Genomic DNA, 18,240 nt, shown 5'->3' on the forward strand with positions numbered 1-18,240 from the left:
CGAAGGCACTTTTTTTCCTTACTTCTTAAAATATTAGAATAAAATGAACAAAGCTGGATGACCGCCAGAACCTAAAGCTGTGTTTTATCTCCTACAATTTCCTTCTAATTTCCTTTGTAGACAAAAGTTTTGACCTCAAAGTCGTTTCTGGAAATCCTTTGTGAAATGCAGTTCAAGTTAATGCATTAGACAGAGTTCACATAGCGTAGCCAAAATGTCCTTCTTCCCTTTTAAGAAGTGGAGGAAGAATTCCTGTATTTTATCTATGCCCTTTCTCACCTTCTGCGTGCCCCTTCCCTGAAGTTTTTGGGATAGTGGTGGAAAGTCCAGTGTTGATTTTTGTTTCCAAGAGGGTGGTGTGTCTTGGATTCTGGTGACAGCCAGTTTTCCTTGTTGGTCTGTTTTCTTTCTGTGTGAGAGTACAGAGATTTCTCTGTTCCACCTGTACTAGTTCTTTGAAAATGGGTTGAGGTACTGCTATGATCTAGTGCTTTCTTTTTTGTCTGCATACATGTGATGACGATTCCCTAATTTTTGGGAACTTGAATTAAGAAGCAAAGGCATTACGAAGAACCTGCCTTTTGTGACTTTTCCACTACGCTTTTAACTCATACTGTGGATATGTGGCATTGACTGGGCTGGCCTGAGGTCAGGCTTTGCAAGTTGTTGTTCTTGGCAATAGGTAGAAATTCTGTGTTGTTTCGGAGGTTCCCCAGTCCCGGAGTTCTTGAGAAGAATTTACCCCTTTGTCTAGTTTTGCCTTGGCGGGTTTCCAGCTGACCTTCCTTCAGATTGATGCTTTGGTTCCCTCACACTGCAAGAACACTCGAGTCTCCAAAGGCAGTGAAGTAGCTGTCTTTGGAGCGTCTTTCTCTTGCGGTAATTCTTTTCAAGCATTTGTTTTACAGAACTTTCCCGCCTTGTTAGGCTAATGGAGAAAAAATACAGTGTGAAGGTAGTATGTTCCTTGAGAAATGACACCAAAAATACTTTTTCTTAGATTTTTGTAGGGATAGGGCCGTCTTGCGCATGAATTCTACGCTGTCAAACTGAAAATGTCTGGAAGATACGATGTCTACTGCTGCGGTAAACAAACTCCAGAATTAATATAGCTAAAAGAAAAGTGAATTTTCCTTTGCTGTTTTGGTTGTTAGGCAGTGTTTCCTGATGTCACCTTAGCAGCAACATATGCAACAAAGCAGCAACTGAAGAGGCATTAAGAAAGGATAAAAGGTGAAGGTTTCTTGTGAACATGCATTTCTGTTGCTCTTGAGCTGATGCAACAGCGTCTTCAACACCTGTTCAGAAAAATCTTATTTAGGGAATTTAGAGGACATATCAAAGAAACTGAATTCCCTGGAGGGAATGGGTGGGTGGAATAAACAAAGAAAACCACAAACACACCAACTTGTGTACCTCCATCTTTTCTGGATGACAGTATTTGCTTGGGTGAGAAAAGGGATGGGAGGAAGATACTTCTTAGTTGACTGAAGTGTTTTGGGAAAGGGCAACAAGTATACATAAATGTGCTTTTTAAACTCATGCAAAACCACAACAGCAGGGGCAAGGATCCAGAAAATAAGCTTTCCCAGTCAAATATGTAGGACCAAAACCATATAGAATGGTGATGAATCTGAGTGCTTACTCATCATTCCCTGTTGAGTAGACTTGCCTGTTTGGGCTTAATAAATATAAAATAATGCAGGCATTAACAGGAAATTATATGAGAACAGATTCACTTCTAATGTATTCTTTGGATTAGATTTCTGAATCTTTAACTAAGCTGTATGATGGTAGAGTTCGGAAACGAAAAAGCAGCTGACTTTTCCTGAGGTTAGAATGAAGAGTTCAGTTTTAAGCAATTAAAAAAAAATATATATATATATATATATATATTACTAGTAGTAATGTTATGCCAGCACATTAGCAGTGCAGCAAAATATAACCTTGTACAACAAGGTCGTTGTACCAAGTAACTCCAGGATAGCATTTTTATAGAGATCTTACTGCTGTCATCCTTATAAAAGGTGTTGCAAACTTGACCTGGAAAGTACAATTGCCCTTTAAATCCCAAGCTGAATAGTTTACATACCTGAAGACTCATGTGGTTATTTCTTATCGAAAGCACCACACCTATGCATCAGCTGAAAAGATTACAATTTTCTAGAGGTCTCAACTTCAATTTTTATTAAGAAGTTTGGGGCTCGGGAGGATTCTCTAGGAAACATTTTTGTTAAAAGCGAGAGAGCAAGAATGGTGGCTGTAACCTTGGGTTAAGTCCAGTGCTTATGTAGGCATACACTGAGTTGAATCTGCTGTTGAACAGGTGTTCAGTCCATTTTTATTCATTTCTTTTCACAGAGCTAGTTTTCAGTTGGATAAGCCAGCAGAGCCAGCTGTTCACACTGCAGCATGTGAGGATGGCTGTGAAAGGGAAGGTGATAGTGCCCCTTGGCAATAGCCGAGCTCTAGATCGGCCCGAGTCAAGCTGAGACACGACTCCTGTGCTCTTTTGACTTCGGTTAACCACGCTTTATTTTTTCTTTTATTTCAGCAGCCTGACCTTGAGCAATTATTTGGTCAGTGTACTATTTCTCATTAAGCGTAATGGAGTTTGGAAAGAGTGCGCTTTTGTGCGCATGCCCTCTCATGCACACGTGCACGCTCTCTCTTGCTCTAGTGCTGTGTGGGGCTGCCCAGGTTAATGAGTAATGAGCTGGGAATGTTTGACATGAGGTGTTCTTGACCGCTGGCTTCAGCCGCTGTTTTGATGAAAGTAACTTTGATATTTTCACTCTGAAGCGATAAGAAAATGTAAGGTGTTCTGTGGTTCGTGAGCAACGTCTAAAACTTTCTGGTTGCTTAAGTCATAATCTGTTAGATATTATAACCTCAGTTCTGTAGAATGCTTCAGAAAAGCCTGCTGAGTTTTTTCACTAGAAGCGTGTGTCACTTTGAGGGCTCATGGGCTTTTTGGTGTGCTGCCCACACTATCAGCATTCCTATCTGTCCTGAATTGAGGCTCCAGCTCCGTGACAATTTAAATTAATTTAAGTCAGGTGCTCCCCCCCAGCTCTGGTTATTGATTCTTTGTGCTTGCACTCAAATGACCCTGAGGTGAGTTACCTCAGGGAACTAAACCAGCTGAGAACACCCTACAATAAAAAAGGGAATATTTTTTTAAACGGTTTGGTTCCTCAAACCAACAATCCAACAGAGTGGGCAAGCAAGAGTGGCACTGCAAGCGAAGGAGTAGAAATAGGTGATTGTGTGAGATGGTCAAGAATAGTGTCAACTGGGATAGAATTACAGCCAGAGTACACAAATTCTGTTAATACTGTTTGTTTTCCCACTCTTTCAGTGAAAAGAAAAATGTGCACTATGGCAAAGCTATATCTGGTGAAGGAGCAAAATGTTTTCTGTGCATTAGAGAAAACAGGTCAGGACAGCAGCATGCCTTTGGAACAAAGGTGGTTTGGGTTGTGATGACCATTTGTTCTTAAGAAGTTCATTCCTCGGGCTGATCTTAAGTTGGAGAATTCAGTTCCCTGTACTGATGAGCTGTAATGTTCTGTTGTTCTAGATAGACACAATTTTTAGTCATGACTTTTCCTAGAGCATGAATTGGTGGTTTAGGTGTCTAAGGTGCCCTCCATAGGTAGTCTCTGGGAGATGCAGGAAAGTTTAGTGCAGTGACTGGACATCTTGGCTGCGATGTGCTTATGAGAGACTGTTGGGGAAACTGGTTGCAAGAAATGCACCTAAAGGATGGTCTTGTATTTTTCATTAAAATTAAAAGTTTACAAATGACAGTATGCAAGTACTTTAACATTATTTATTAATCTGAATCTTTCCCTCTCTGTGATCCTGGAAAATTTAAGGATATCCTTTGCTGTTGCAACATTTTTGTTGTTGTTGTCTTTTTTTTGTTGTTGTTGGATATATCCTCTTGACCCCTACTCCTGGCTGTACTTTCACAATGCTTCCTTGCCAAGAGGCCTCACGGAAAGGAGGGGAACGTGTAAATTGCTTTCATTGGGATGTTCTCTATAGGAGGTGGTGGGTATTGTAAAGGCAGCTGTGTAGCTGAAACTTCTTCCACTGGCCTATTTTTGAGCAAAGATTGTGTTTTGTCTCTTTCAACTTAACTAATCTAAAATTAAAAAAATTGAAATGAGATTCAAGCTGGTTTAAAGAAACAGATTCTCACTCTGAGGAGAATCAGACCATGGATCAGGTTGCCCAGGAGGTCTGTGCAGTCTCAGATCTTGGAAATTTTTAAGCTCATATGGATGAAGCCCATAGCAACCTGGTCTGAGCTCACAGCTGAGCCTCTTGTGAGCAGGAGGCTGGACTGAGATCTTCTGAGCTTCCCACCAGCCTGGGTGGTGATATGATCCTAGGTGGACAAGTTGGGAACTCCTAGAGGCTTGGAGTTGAATGATATTAAGGTTTGCTTTAGTTGCTTTAGTTTTTCTGAGGGAAAGGAAGAAGGAATGTAGTCTAAAAGACCTGAGCATTGTGTGGGGCATAACTTTCAGAAGATACCCACAGAAGATGCCCACCTTTGTAGGATAACTCGAAAGCAAACGGTAACCAGTATTGCTTGTAACTCATGGCATCTGCACACTGACAGCAAGAAGAAAAAAAATCTTTGTTATAAAATTGAGTGAGTTGCCTTTGGAATAGATATATAGTGTAGCATTTCTGACATGTTTGGAATGAGACAATCAATGTTTTGCTTCAAACAATTGTATTTTAATCTTATGGAGTGTGGTGCGGTTGTATTTGAATCTGTAAACTTGAAGTTACAGGCAGGACTTGCAGATTTGTTACATTTCAAAACTTTTGAATGGTGTTGAATGAAAAATATGTTGTGGATTCAATTACTAAGCACAGTGTTAATGCAGTCCTCAAATTTGTAAATAATTGCACTGTTATAATCAAGAAACATCATTACTGAAAACTTATGATTGAAATATTTATTCCATCTTCTAACTATGAAGTTACATTTGCTTCCTGTAGATGTTTTTATCGCATGCCAGCTTAAACTATCCGTAGTTGTGAATGAAATGTTCCTTCACTGTTTATGTATCACATTTTTAAAAAAAAAAAAAAAGAAAAAAAATATTTTCCTTTAACAAAAACAACACAGCTCCGTTACTCAAACTGCATGTTTGAGTAAACTACATTATGCTTGATGAGATCACTTTTAAACATCTCAACTTGCCTTTTTGCCCCCCCCGCCCCACTTAAAGGGTTAACCCTTAGACCTTTCAATATGTCCGAGTTTGGAGTGTGGGGTATAATAAATAGCAGGATCTTGATAGGGAGACTTATTGAACTTCATAATATTTCTTGCAGAACTATGGCCTTGAAACAGACAATATGAAGAACTTGGTTCTCAAGCTGCGAGCGTCATCCAATAATCTGCAAAACTACATCTGCAGCCGTAGGAAAAGTTCAACTTATGATGGGAATACCTCGCGAAAACCCCCCAATGAATTCCTTACTTCTGTGGTAGAGCTTATTGGTGCTGCTAAAGCCTTGCTTGCGTGGTTGGACAGGTAAGAATAAAAGCCTTATATTTTCATTTACCCTGCAAGGAGAAATAATTCATTATAGCAGTAAGTTCTAGATGCTTGTGGTAAAGATCTTCTTGATTTCAGTCACCTTTTTTTTTTTATTTTTCCAGAAGATCTCTGGTGGACAAATTTAATTACCTAGGACATCTACTCTTGCATTTCCATTTCTGTCAAAACCAATGAAACTAGTAACATTGCATCCAAACTAGTATTTATAAAAGTAATGAGTTTTCCTGTTCAGGGGAAATGACTTGTTTTCAGTCCCAGATTTTCACATATACATGACTTCCTCCTCTCCTCTTCTCACCAGCTACATCAATTGTCATTGGCAGGTGCCTTTTTTTTTTCCTTAAATAAATATATAGTAATAATAAAAATCTAATGTTCTGCTGAAATTTTGGCCTTAGCTCTGTGATTTGAAAAACAGAGAGGAGTAGAAGAGAGAATATTTTTTTTTCTTTAATTTTCCTGGCAAGAGTTAGAGTTGTTTTGTGACAGCTGCAGCGGAAGCGAACAGGCAACAGAAATGATAGTGTTCTGGCCGTAGTGCTGGACAGGATAATAGATGGACATGAAGTCCCAAGACCCTTGCCAGCTTTCCTGAGAAGGAAGGTTAGAAGGAGAGCTGCATGAGGACTGTCAGCAAGGAGAGCTTTTATTCTTGAATATCCCTGCAGTGACATTAACAGCTTGTGCCTCTCACCTACTCCTCTCCTTTCACCTTGGTGCTTGCACCTTGCCCTAAATTTCTTCTTCAACTCTCCGTCAGCAAGACAACTGCCTTTTCCATTTCCAAACAAAGTGGGGTAGCTTTCAAACCCTTTAAGCTGTCTGGAGTGTCTGAGGTGAGTCTCTGTAGGCTCTAAATCTGGCTTACCCATAATAAGTCTCTTAGAAAATTGAGCCTTACTGAACTTGTGTGTTCGTTTTTTTCTCTAGAAGGAAGTTATTGCGCAAGATAAACTTTGTGCAGTGTTTTTCACTGAATGAAAAGAATATATTTAATAGAACTTTCTCTCAACTCCCTCACTTCATTATTCTCTCAGGTCTGAGTTCAGTAATCAAAGACTGGAAGGTAGAAAACTATGCACTGGCAAACCAAAGGTTGCGATTTCTACAGCAGAGTCAGTGTGGTCTGACTTGAGCATGCAGCTGAGACAACTATAGTTTGGAAAACTGACTGAAAATCTTTCTACAGGTTTTGATGTCTGAAATTGCTCTCCACAGGGCTAGACATACACTATTTTGGTGCAAGGATGAAGTGGAAATACGGAAGCAGGAATATTTATATCATAAAACTGTCCTTGCACTTCTGTGGATGTCAGAGTTACAGCTCTGATTCTTATATGCCGTTCTTCAATGCTATGGTAGGACAGGAGAAGACTTGTCCCTTCAGTCTAAGAAGAATTTTCTCTTGTTACAGGACCCCATTTACTGGTATTGCTGACTTCTCATCAATGAAGAACAGAATCATTCAGTTATGCTTGGATCTCACTACTACTGTTCAGAAGGTCAGCTGATTTTTTTTTCCTCTTTGCTTTCCAAAAGGGAAGGAAAGTGGGTGTTTGGGGAAGTAACGTGTTTGCTGTGTGCTGAGTGCTAATTGGAAGGCAGGTGTGGAACTGTGATCTTTTTTCAAAGCTTGAAGAAGTCTATGAAGGTCAGTTTGTTGTCCATTTTTCTGAGATGGTTTGTTTTGTTAATTTCCAATTTTGCTATTGTTGATTTTGTTATAAGTGACTACCATTTAAAAGCTACTCAAGTTTTCTTGAGCTTTAATGGGAGTAGGGTTAGTTTTTTAAAATAGTTGGTCTGCATTTGAAAATTATCAAGTTCCACACAATGTGTTGAAAAAAGTTACCAGTGTGAAAAATGTAATAAAGTATACTACATTAGCTAATATGCCCACCCATGAAGACTTCTTGGGTCTTGTTGTCCCATACATAGTATTTTAGCCATCAGATGGGAAATGCTCCATATAACAAAAGGAACTGCTACCTTTATGATGCCAATTCCTCTAGTCAGGCTTCTGCTGACAGTAGCATGAGATGGCAGTGTTTTGTTTCAAAACTTTCTATTTATCAGCTGTGGGGTGAGCACTTACATTGGTAATAGCTAAAACGATGCTTAGCAACTGTGGAAGTCTTGGTAAATTACATCATTTGATTCTCTGAATAATATTGCCTGTCTTCTAAACTGTTCTGACAGTATGCCACTGCTTTGACTGTGAAGCATTACACACAAACTTTAGCTTCCGCAAAATTTGCTTGTAGTTGTGTAGTCTGTGGCTGTATGTTGTTAGAACTCTGCAGAACCATGTCCTGCGAAATTCGTGATTCCCTCTCCATTTTGGGGAGGATGCTGCCCAAGTCCTGTGAGATGTCAAGCTGTGATGACACCCAATTTTATCTGTAAAAGAAGAGCATCTGGATATTATACCTTCAAAAGTACACAAGTTTGGCTTACTGCTCGATGTCCTTCTTGTTTGGGCACTGTGTGTGCAGTTGTAGCAAGTTAGTGATTTACAGATACAGATCTGCAGATTGTGAAGTAGAACAGTAAGCATTTCTAGCAGCAGATGGTGTTCACCCAAGAGTGCTACAGGAACTGAGATATGAGATTGCTGAGCTGTATTAATTAAACTACTAAAAATGGTGTCTAATCTGTCAGTTAAATCAGCCTTTGATGGCAGGAGAATGGAAGTTGGCAAATACAGCCCAAGCCTTTTAATGTCAGAGTACCTCTCTGCCAATTTAATAGGAGCTATAATAAAGACTGCAATCGGTATGTATAAGGAAAAAAACAAAACACATTAGTAGTGAAGAATCAATCCTATTTTGCACTGGGACATTGAAGATGTGTTAGTATGATCTGAAAAAGTTCGCTGCCATGTGGAGAAGAGAGAGAGTAAGATGAAATTTTAGGTGAGTTTTTTAGATGTCAAAAGCCTTTCTTATTACGAAATAGAGTATAGGGATGTATTAGAGTTTATAGAGTAATAGCATATAGGAGTGCAGATGTATGTAACAGAAAAATGATGCTGATGCACAATGCTAGAGTCTACATTTGGTAGTATCATTCAGGAAAGATCTTGAAGCTTTTGGTGACAGGTTGTTAAAAAAAAAAAAGTGACCTCAGTCCTCAGTGATCATCAGAACAGTGAATAGGGTGTTAAGAGTTACTATGAAAACATAAAAGATAACATAGGTGGGCTATTTTATATATCTCTGGTACCTTCATATTTGGAGGATTGTGTGCTTTTTTGGACTTGTATCTTAAAAAGCACAGAAAAGAGCTAGGAAGGAATGAAACTGTTGAAGACGAACAAAAATACGCAATGGCTTCAGTTCACAGCTCCTGAATGCATCTTTTGGACATTATGTGCTAGCTATGCACAGTGAGATGTGAGTAACAAATATCTTAGAATTTAAGATTGTTTTAAATCGTTGCTTTATTTACTTGCTGTTTTTACTTTTTAATCTGAGAGTCTAATACCATTCTCTAGTTCAGCCGTTCTTGCAGAAAACAATGAAGACTTCTGTAGCCTGTTACATGAACTTGTTTCAGTTCAAAGACTTGTACCTAGGCTGTGTAAATAATGCTTTGTATGCAGTCCTGTGGCCCTCATGAATGTAATCAGTAGCATGTTTTTAAAAATTGCTTTTCATGCCATTTGTAACAATCTGTTTTATAACTGTTTGACGGCTAGAACAGGGGAATGCATGAATCAGTGTTCAGCAGCGTGAAGGCAAGTTTGTGTGCCTTCTGAGAGGCTAGTTTTATTGTGCAGGGTTCTGCCTTTCTGGAAGAGTCTGCTGCTGTAATTGAATCCCGTGTTCTTAGTTTTAAAGGTTTATTATTGCTTTTTTACAAGGCCCAGAAAATAGTTGTTTAACAGTACATTTGAGCCCTACTGGATGAAATTAATCTGATTAATCCCTGCAGCATGAATAACTCTATTTCAGTTCAAGGTTAAGGTGGCAGTTCTGCAGAGTTTTTGTAGATGATGTGTTTACGTATTTATGGTTAACATATTGTTTTTGTTCTTGTTTTGTTTTCAGGACTGCACTGTCGCTGACATGGAAGATAAAGTTCAGACTGTAGTAAGTACACATTTCTACTGAAACTCAGCAGCTTGCTGTCACGTTTAGTTTAGTGGTTTCTGCACCAATTGTACTGACAACAGCTTTCCAAGCCCAGCAAATCATGCAAATGAAATGTTCTTATGGGCCATTTTAATAATACTCTTTACTGTAGAGGAAATCAATGAAATTTGTGACTAGATTGATAGTGTGTGTAATAGCACTAAGTCAAGTATTTAAAGTTTCATTGCATAGTTATTCTTCAAGAGAACTTGGACCACAAATTCTAGAGGGAAGGGGTAGTACTGTAGAATAGGCTAAATAAACCAATTATGCCTGTGATGTGCATCATGAGATGCTTAGCGCCTTAATAGATACTATGCCTTATTAAGCTTCTTCATGTAAAAGAACTGCTTTGCAACAGAACTGAGGTTTTGTCTAAATGTACTTGAGCTTGAAAGATTGGATTTTTCAAAATGATTTGAAGCAGCCTTGTGACCACATGAGGAACGTAATGGAATGCTTTTTATATTTTCTAACAGTTAATCATCGCTTCCTGCTTTTGACATGAACCAGGCTGTGCTCTTTGATAAGGCCTTCCGCTAGCTCATGGATGCTTAGGAATTTAGTAGCACAATAACTAAAAATAACTTTGTCTGTAAATAATGAGACCACGTAAAAGGGAGTTTTTTGCTTCTTTCTTCTTCCGTTTATGCACACCCACTCTGGAGTGGGTATTGTTGTTTGGAATTCCCTTGTTTGACCAGTTCCTCGTATTCACACTTAAGCATTGTTTTGATTTATTTTATTGCTGTTCTATAAATCCGATGTAAAACAAAACAAAAAATGTTGGAACTATTGTTTCCAGAGACCATTGTAATTCCAAAGAACTGTCTTCTTACAAGGTAGCTCCTTCCACCTTAATTTCTTATGTCTGCTTTGACTGAAGGATTCAAACCCCCCTGTGAAAGGTGGTTTACCTTGCTGGTTCCTAAACTGTACAAATAACTACTGTTCTATGTACTAATCCTCCCTTCTCTCCTTTAAGCTTCTGTAACCTACTTAGAGTTTCAGCACTGCCTCAACTAACAATGATACTCAAAACACAATGTGGGGCATTAGAGAAATTCATGAGTGTGCAGGGAGGGTGCACACTTTCTATGATATTTTTAATGATTAATTAGCTATTCTGTTACTTAAAAGTTGTAAAAGACAAAGGCATTCTGCCTTTCTGACATGCACAAGGTCAGAGTTTGCCTTTAGTTACAATGTTGGCTTCAGATCAATTATGTTTTGGTCAAAAGGAAATATGAACCTTGCCTGCATAAGCATTCCAGAAGAGGTCAGCTCAGAGGCATGGTGGAGAGAAGTAATGCTGAAACACTGAAATGCTAGATGTCCTACCTTCTGTAAAGCCTTGCATAGATAAGTCAGTGGCCTGCACCTTTTTTTTTAAATAGCCACCTTGCCATGGCTAATTTTATTTTTATAGCAGAAATAAAGAACAATATGAAAAATGGTCGATTGTTTGCACAAGGAATTGTGAAAGTGTTTCATTATTTTAATAGGTTAACTTTTGTTAAAAATGAATGAACATGAACCCCATTTTTCAGCATTTTATGTGTTTATTTTCTTTTTAAACAGAGGGTGTACTGGCATCTGTTAGTGATGATGAGGTGGCACTAATGGAAGCAGATCATCTGTACTAGGTTACTCTAGGGAGATAAACATGCTACAGGTTAGATCTGTGCAAATTAATCTCAGTCTTCTGTTTTGGTAATTCTTGACTATGCTTTATTAGTGGACCAAGTTTTAGAACTAATTTCCTTTCCAAAGGAAAAAAAACTGAAAGAAGCAGCAGTCAGGAGAGAATTTTTGTAACTGTTTATGTTCTCTTCATAGTCCAAGACTTTAAATGGAATTTGCGATAAAGCCATCCGATCAACTACGGATCCATTGATGAGCCAGTGTGCGTGTCTGGAGGAGGTTCATTTAACCAACATTAAACCTGGGGAAGGTCTGGTAAGAACAGTTCATTAAGTGTATTCCACTTAGCTGAGTACTGGTTATGAAAACTGAATTTGAAATCTTGTTGGATTTTCTGGCTGGGAAATACTCATGTCAGAGTTGGAGGCAATTTAAATTCCTAAGTGCATTCGTATTCCTCCATGAAAAGACCAGAGAGATGAACACCTAAAGGAAGTTTTACAGTCTGACTGTGATACATATTTTTACCTAGGCCGGTGGATTTGACTGAATCAGTCATGAATTTGTGAAACTATGAGGAACTCTCTTATTGCTTAAGCTACCTTGAAGCTTGCACTCTGCCAGCAATGAGGAGGCAGGTTCACAGAACCGAGTACTAACAGGCAAGCTGGAAAGGAAGTTAGCTGGAGAGGACCGGGCAAAAAAACCCACATCTTTGTGTGTTTTCCTACACTTCTAAGCAAGCATGGTAACTTCAGGCAGATAAGCTACATATGACCCCTGAATAACACTCAAGTTCTGTAGAGCTCAATGTGAGTACTTTTAACAACAGGTGTAGGTGGGAATAGTAAAGAGATGTGGTTTTGTTTATAAGTGGTGAAACCAATGTACTGGTCACCTCCTGTGCGGAAATGTATGTAATTATTAGTTAATAGCCTGTAGGTGAATTATACTTTTTCCATATGGTCAACGCCAATTTCATCTGTGTTTATTCTTGTATTTACACTCAGCATTAACAAACAGTCAGAAATACTTAGTTCTGCCAGGGCTTTTATTGCTTATGTCAGCATTGTGTTTACAAGGTAGTTTGTATTTTGACTTGCCAAGAGAAATTGTAAAAGAACAGATGTACGATATTTGTAGCCCACCTGTGTAAGTGTGCTTTGTATGGAGAGAGCTAGTGGCTATTTAGTCAAGCTTGCAGTTCTCTAGTGTAGACAGAGCAGTAAAGAAATAAAGTTTAGTTCAAGGCCAAAGACTAGTAAAAAAAAAAAAAAAAAAAAGCAAAACTGGCAGCATTTGGTGTTACCATCCAAACAGTATTTCTGAATTGCGTTCCATGTGTTAGTTTTTCTAAGTAATTAAAAATACTATAATTACAGTAAAAGTCATCTGTGAAGAGGTTGAGAATGTTGTGGTATTAGTGATATTGGATTGCACAGTTTTCTAGGGAAAATGTGTGAATCTTTAAGTGTCAATGATGTTTTGAATCTGTTGCCAACACTTATTTAATCAAATATGTTACAGTGTTGTTTTACCTTTGAACATGTTTTTCATTTTCTACTTATATTTAGGGAATGTACATCAAATCAACTTATGATGGATTACATGTAATTACTGGCACTACAGAAAATGTAAGTGAAGTAAATGTAGATTAACTCAGACTATCTGAATGTAGCTTTGATTTAGTCTGACTTTTTTTTCCACTGCTTTTTCCTGTTTTACCTGTAACTTTCATGATATTACTGCTTTAAATACTGTGTGATGCATCATTTGTGTATCCAGCACTTGTAAATATTTTTGTACTCATATTTCACTGTTAGCCTAATTAAACCAGTTCCTGCAAGTAGGTGAGGTACTTCAAATGCTTGGCATTAGAATAGAACAGCAGCTTATTTAAGTCACTGAGAGCTTCTGGTATTTTACTTAACAAAGTCTTGGAGGTATGCTTGCTCACTGCTTGCAAAGGAAATCTCTCCTAATGAGAAAACTTCGGTGGTTCTGTCCTAAATTCAGCAATGAACAATTTAGTCATTGGACAGCTCACTGATTTAATTACTTTGCAGAATAAAAAGACTACAAAAAAGTAAGATTTCAAGAGCAGTCTGCTGGAAGGATATGGTCAAGCATGATAGACAGCTGTGTTTTTTACTGCAGATGGTTTTTTGTTTTACTCTTGCACTGAATTCTCTGTAGCTGAGACTTTATTAAAGGCCTTCAGGAAGTCAGCACAGTGAACCTTTGGTCAGCAAGTGTAGCTGGTGGCTGATGCTGTGGTATTGTCATCAATGCCTCCCTACAAGGGCAAAAACTGGAGGGAAACAAAAAAGGGAGCTGAGGAACTTGGCCTTTGAAAGATGCCCTTTCTTTGTGAATAGGAAAGAACCAGTGGTTCTAGTTGTACCGCTGCCAAGTCCAGGGGCCTGGGAGGAGTGGGTGGAAATCTGTGCTTGCAGTTCAGAGTGAAAACTGAAAGCTTTCCTAGCTGCCAGTTCACAATGCTATTGTCCTGGCATAACTCTGCAAAGGATGTGAAATATAGACCAAGTCCACTTTGACAGCAATTTCAACATCTGGTAGGTATAAAAGAATGTAATGCTGTCTGCTGCCAAGCTGCCTATACATCTAGATCACGTTCTAGAGGCTGTGACTGGGGCTGTATTACTCCTATTACTAGCTGTATATAAAGCTGCTGTATTAGTATAGCTTTGAGTGTTGACCTAAACTTCTGCTTTATGAACGCTGGTTCTTCCTTGGGGGAGCTCTTTCCTTTGGAACAACAAAACTTGAGAAGCAACTGAGAGAGCTGCACACAACTGGTGTCTTTCTGGTGACACGGGACCTTTTAGAGTAGGCTGTCTTAGCTCAATTTTCTTGCTAGGTTTGGAGTGGTATCTTAGTAGCTATCCCCAGAAGCCAGCTTATTGGAATGCAGCGGCATTGCACCCCAAAGTCATCAGTACTGTATGTTAAAATGTTAGGGAAAATCCACGCATTTGATAATGTCAGCCAAGAGGATTCCTGAGTCATGCCACCTTACTTGTGACTTTCCATGTCATTTTGGCCTCAGTCTAAACTTTGCTCTTTCCTCCAGTCTCACAATGTGATGGCAACATTGACTGTGCTTGCTGGCACTTGTTATAGAAGTCGTCTGTGCGAGTCCCCCACCCTCACCCAGCCAGGCCGTTGATTGCCCAAAGGACAGCTTGAAATGAGCTTTGTTTTCCACAATGTAACTGTGGCCCAGAAGTTTTCATGTGCTTGGTTGAATCGTGTATACATGGCCTTTCCACTGAGGCATTTCCTTTCAGAGGAAGCGAGAAGACAATGAAGAAATGGTGTTACTCATGATAACTGGAGCCTCCCATAAATTCCCCTGTGTTGTCTTCCCATGTTGCCTAGTTTATTCCTACAGTTCCTTCTAATAAAAAACGTACTTGAGCTCTGAAGGTGTGGTAGCGAGGAGAGGGAGTCCTTAATCCAAATGCTGAATTCTGGAGTTGCTGTGAAGAGCCTGCCCGCTGCCAGCTGGTTACGCCTGGAGGGGGGAAATGGGAGGAGAGTTTTTGCTGAGAGTAGGCTGTAGAAGCCCTGCAGTGCACCAGGCCAGTACACCTGTGTGCTCTGGGTGTTGCCAGGGCTGTTCAGAGCTGGTACGTTATGGCAACGAGAGTGGTTTTAATAACTGCAGCAATAGGTGGTGCATGGCACCAGCCCTAGATAAATCTAAGTAAATATTGGCCCACGTAGCTGTTCCTTGCTAATGGGTACCCAGAACTTGTTTTTTGTCCCAAGCAAAAGGTATTTTAATGTTTTTCAAATATCTATCTAAGCACACACTTGGATGTATACAGGCATATATTTTGTCTGTTGACCTCGATGATGCAGGCAGGTAATTTCACATTGAAGTTGGTAGCTGTTATTCACATTAGGAAATAGAAAACAAAAGTGGGACAGGCCTATTTTGTGGGTTGGAGGTTTTCTAGGCCTCTGGCCTATATATTCAAAATCTTATTTTTTTGTTGTTTGATCATTTTTTCTTTCACTTTTAAATCAATATACATTTCAAAGCTCTGTTTTAGATGGCACCTGTGTTAGGACAGGCATAATCTCTTCAGTCCTCTCCCACTATTGTCTGGAACTGTAGTACAACCTGGAGACAAAAGGACAGTGGAGAGAGTCCCACAATTGAAGGTTATGCCTTCTTCCTTTCCCTCTAGTTCCCCCAGTATCAAAAATAAGCCATAAGATAAGTGAATTTACATTTCTCAAGTCATCGGTGGTTGTAATGTGTAATCTAAGTGTATGGAAGTTTTCAGTGCTGCTCTCTATTGTGTATGCAACTTAGCCTGGTGGGGATTGTTATGGGAGGAAAGAAAGCCTGCTGAAGCATGTGCCTCCTGTTTTCCTCTTTGTAGTCCCCTGCTGATCGATCTCAGAAGATTCATGCTGGTGATGAAGTGATCCAGGTTAATCGTCAAACTGTGGTGAGTAACAAACAGCCTTACCCACTTGTCCTTATGCTTGTTCTACATGCTCTCTGCACAGGTTATTAATGGATAGCAGTCTTGTTGCATGTGAGTTCTTCTGGTGTTTTTCTGTTTGGTTTTAAATGTCTTTTTATGAAGACAAATTTTACTTAGCTTTAGAATTTGTTCTTTATTTTTTTTAAGACTCGCAATATTTTGCATTCAAATACTATATACATCGTTATTAAAATCTTTCATATTGTGTTAAGGCCTGTTTTAAAATGCTTTATTACAGTCTACTGGGATGCAGATAAACTTTTTTAAAAACTATTTCTCAAATCATTTGCATCTGGGAAATCAGATAAAATGATTACACTTTTACTTAATACAGGTAATTAAGTCCTTTCAGTGTTAGAAAGAAACATCACTAAAGGAGTTCACTGTGAATACTTGTGTTACTCAAATTGTTGCACATCCTTGCATCCATCTAGGACCAGAGCTGAGGTATAAAGAGTAGTGCTTGATATCTCAGTGTTTAATTTACTGCTTAAGTGGATCTCTTCAACATAAAATACAGAAAACCCTTCCAAAAAAAGGTGCATTACAATTTTTTCTTCATTATGTCTTTTTTTGAATCTCTTTTCTCTCTTGAAGTCCATGGAAAAATAGACAGTTTGACTTAGCAGGGGAGTTGTTTGTTCACTTTCAGAAAAGCGATACCAAATAAAAGATGTCATTATTCTCTTCAAGGTTGGATGGCAACTAAAAAATCTGGTGGCAAAGTTGCGAGAGAACCCTGCTGGAGTTAGGCTGCTTCTCAAGAAACGTCCAACTGGCTCTTTCCATTTCACCCCCGCTCCACTGAAGAACCTGCGTTGGAAGCCACCTTTAGTGCAGGTGAATAGACAGACCTCTAATGTCTGGCTGCGAATGCCTTCGTTTTTAACTTGAAAGAGAAATACCAGAAGTGCTCCCAGTTACTCATGTTTGAGTGTAGGTCGAGGAAGTTTTTGTGAAATGGCTGTCCTCTTCTGGTTCCTAGATAAAAGGGAAAATGTTCTTACCCAGATAATGCCCCCTTGATTCACAAAGGGACTAGGTGTGTTGAGCTTTTTAATCAGCATGCCACTGGAAGAACTTATCTGAGGCGAAACTGCTGATATGTATGGAATTCATCAGCATGGAGTAATGAAGGCTTCCTCTATTTAGCAGAGTAAAGTTTTTTTGCTGAAATAACTTTGATTATTCGCTATATTCCTCCTCTTCTTAGCCTAGTGAAGGGTGGGGAAAGATTGAGTTTTTCTTTTCAACAAGTTGTTTAAACTACTTGTTTAAATAAGATTTGTTTGTTGGACAATTCACAGGTTGGGTATTAAGCAGACAGAGAAAATGATGTTAGTAATTCTTTAATTAACCATTTTGAGGAATGGTGTGTTGTAAAAGGAAGTTTAGGGCTAAATGTTTACAGAAGGAAATAATTATTTTAGGTGATCAGTTTAGATTCAAAGAAAACTTGAGAGAATTCCCTTTCTTACTTCTGTTCTGACATAGATCTCCCCACAACTGTGAGGATAAGTTATCAACCTGTGAAATGTCAGTGGATATCTCAAGTCTCAAGGCAGGCAGATTTTTTCAGACTGGGTACAGGATGTATGCATTTTCCCTGCTGCGCCTTCCCCTTCCCCCCTTTCCTTTCCCTAATGCCTGTGGCATAGCGTCTGTCATTTAATCAGAGCCTGCCTCCCCCACACACAGAGCCTTTGCTCTGCTCGAGATAGACAGGAGCCTGACCCACAGTGAGGGTGGCGGAGCACTGGAACAGGCTGCCCAGGGAGGTTGTGGAGTCTCCTTCTCCGGAGATATTCAAGGCCCGTCTGGACGCCTGCCTGGGCAGCCTGCTCTAAGGAACCTGCTTTGGCAGGGGGGTGGACCCGATGATCTTTCGAGGTCCCTTCCAACCCCTTCAGTTCTGTGATTCTGTGAAGACGCTGGGGATATGGACGTGAGTCACAAAGACCAAATGGCAAACTTGCTCTCATGAGCTATACTAAATATATTTTTCCTTTGCTTCCCTTACCATAGTTATATTACTTGATGTAATTTTTGGTGAACTTTCCTGCGTAACATTACAGTGCCTGGTGCATGGACATTGGCAGTCCATGCACCAGGCATTGGATTGTATGGAATAAAGTTAGTGAGTGCTGACTTTGTAAATGGTGCAGATCATGTGTATATTTAACAAATCACATTATTTAAATGGATCTAAAAATAAGGGGATTTGTCTCTTACATTTTCTATGTATGGAATTTGCACAAAAAAATAGAACTCGAAAGCATTATTAGAACTGTTTAAGCAATGTGGTAGGATTTCTGTAGAAAGACTGCAGAGCAAGCCAAA

The 18,240-nt window shown here is 39.2% G+C and overlaps 1 protein-coding gene across 5 annotated transcripts in view; it reads left to right on the forward strand.

The window, feature by feature from the left end:
* Positions 1-18,240, forward strand: part of CNKSR3 (CNKSR family member 3) — a 58,292-nt gene that overhangs the window by 33,266 nt on the left and 6,786 nt on the right. For all 5 annotated transcript variants that reach the window (XM_083830970.1, XM_083830974.1, XM_083830972.1 and 2 more), the window contains 7 exons: positions 5,365-5,567; positions 7,009-7,096; positions 9,647-9,688; positions 11,570-11,689; positions 12,949-13,008; positions 15,793-15,861; positions 16,594-16,740. In XM_083830970.1, coding sequence (XP_083687096.1) covers positions 5,365-5,567; positions 7,009-7,096; positions 9,647-9,688; positions 11,570-11,689; positions 12,949-13,008; positions 15,793-15,861; positions 16,594-16,740 — 729 coding nt within the window. The remainder of the gene's footprint in view (positions 1-5,364; positions 5,568-7,008; positions 7,097-9,646; positions 9,689-11,569; positions 11,690-12,948; positions 13,009-15,792; positions 15,862-16,593; positions 16,741-18,240) is intronic.

Source organism: Anser anser (genome assembly GCF_964211835.1).
Source record: "Anser anser genome assembly, chromosome: 3".
NCBI classification, from domain to species: domain Eukaryota; kingdom Metazoa; phylum Chordata; class Aves; order Anseriformes; family Anatidae; genus Anser; species Anser anser.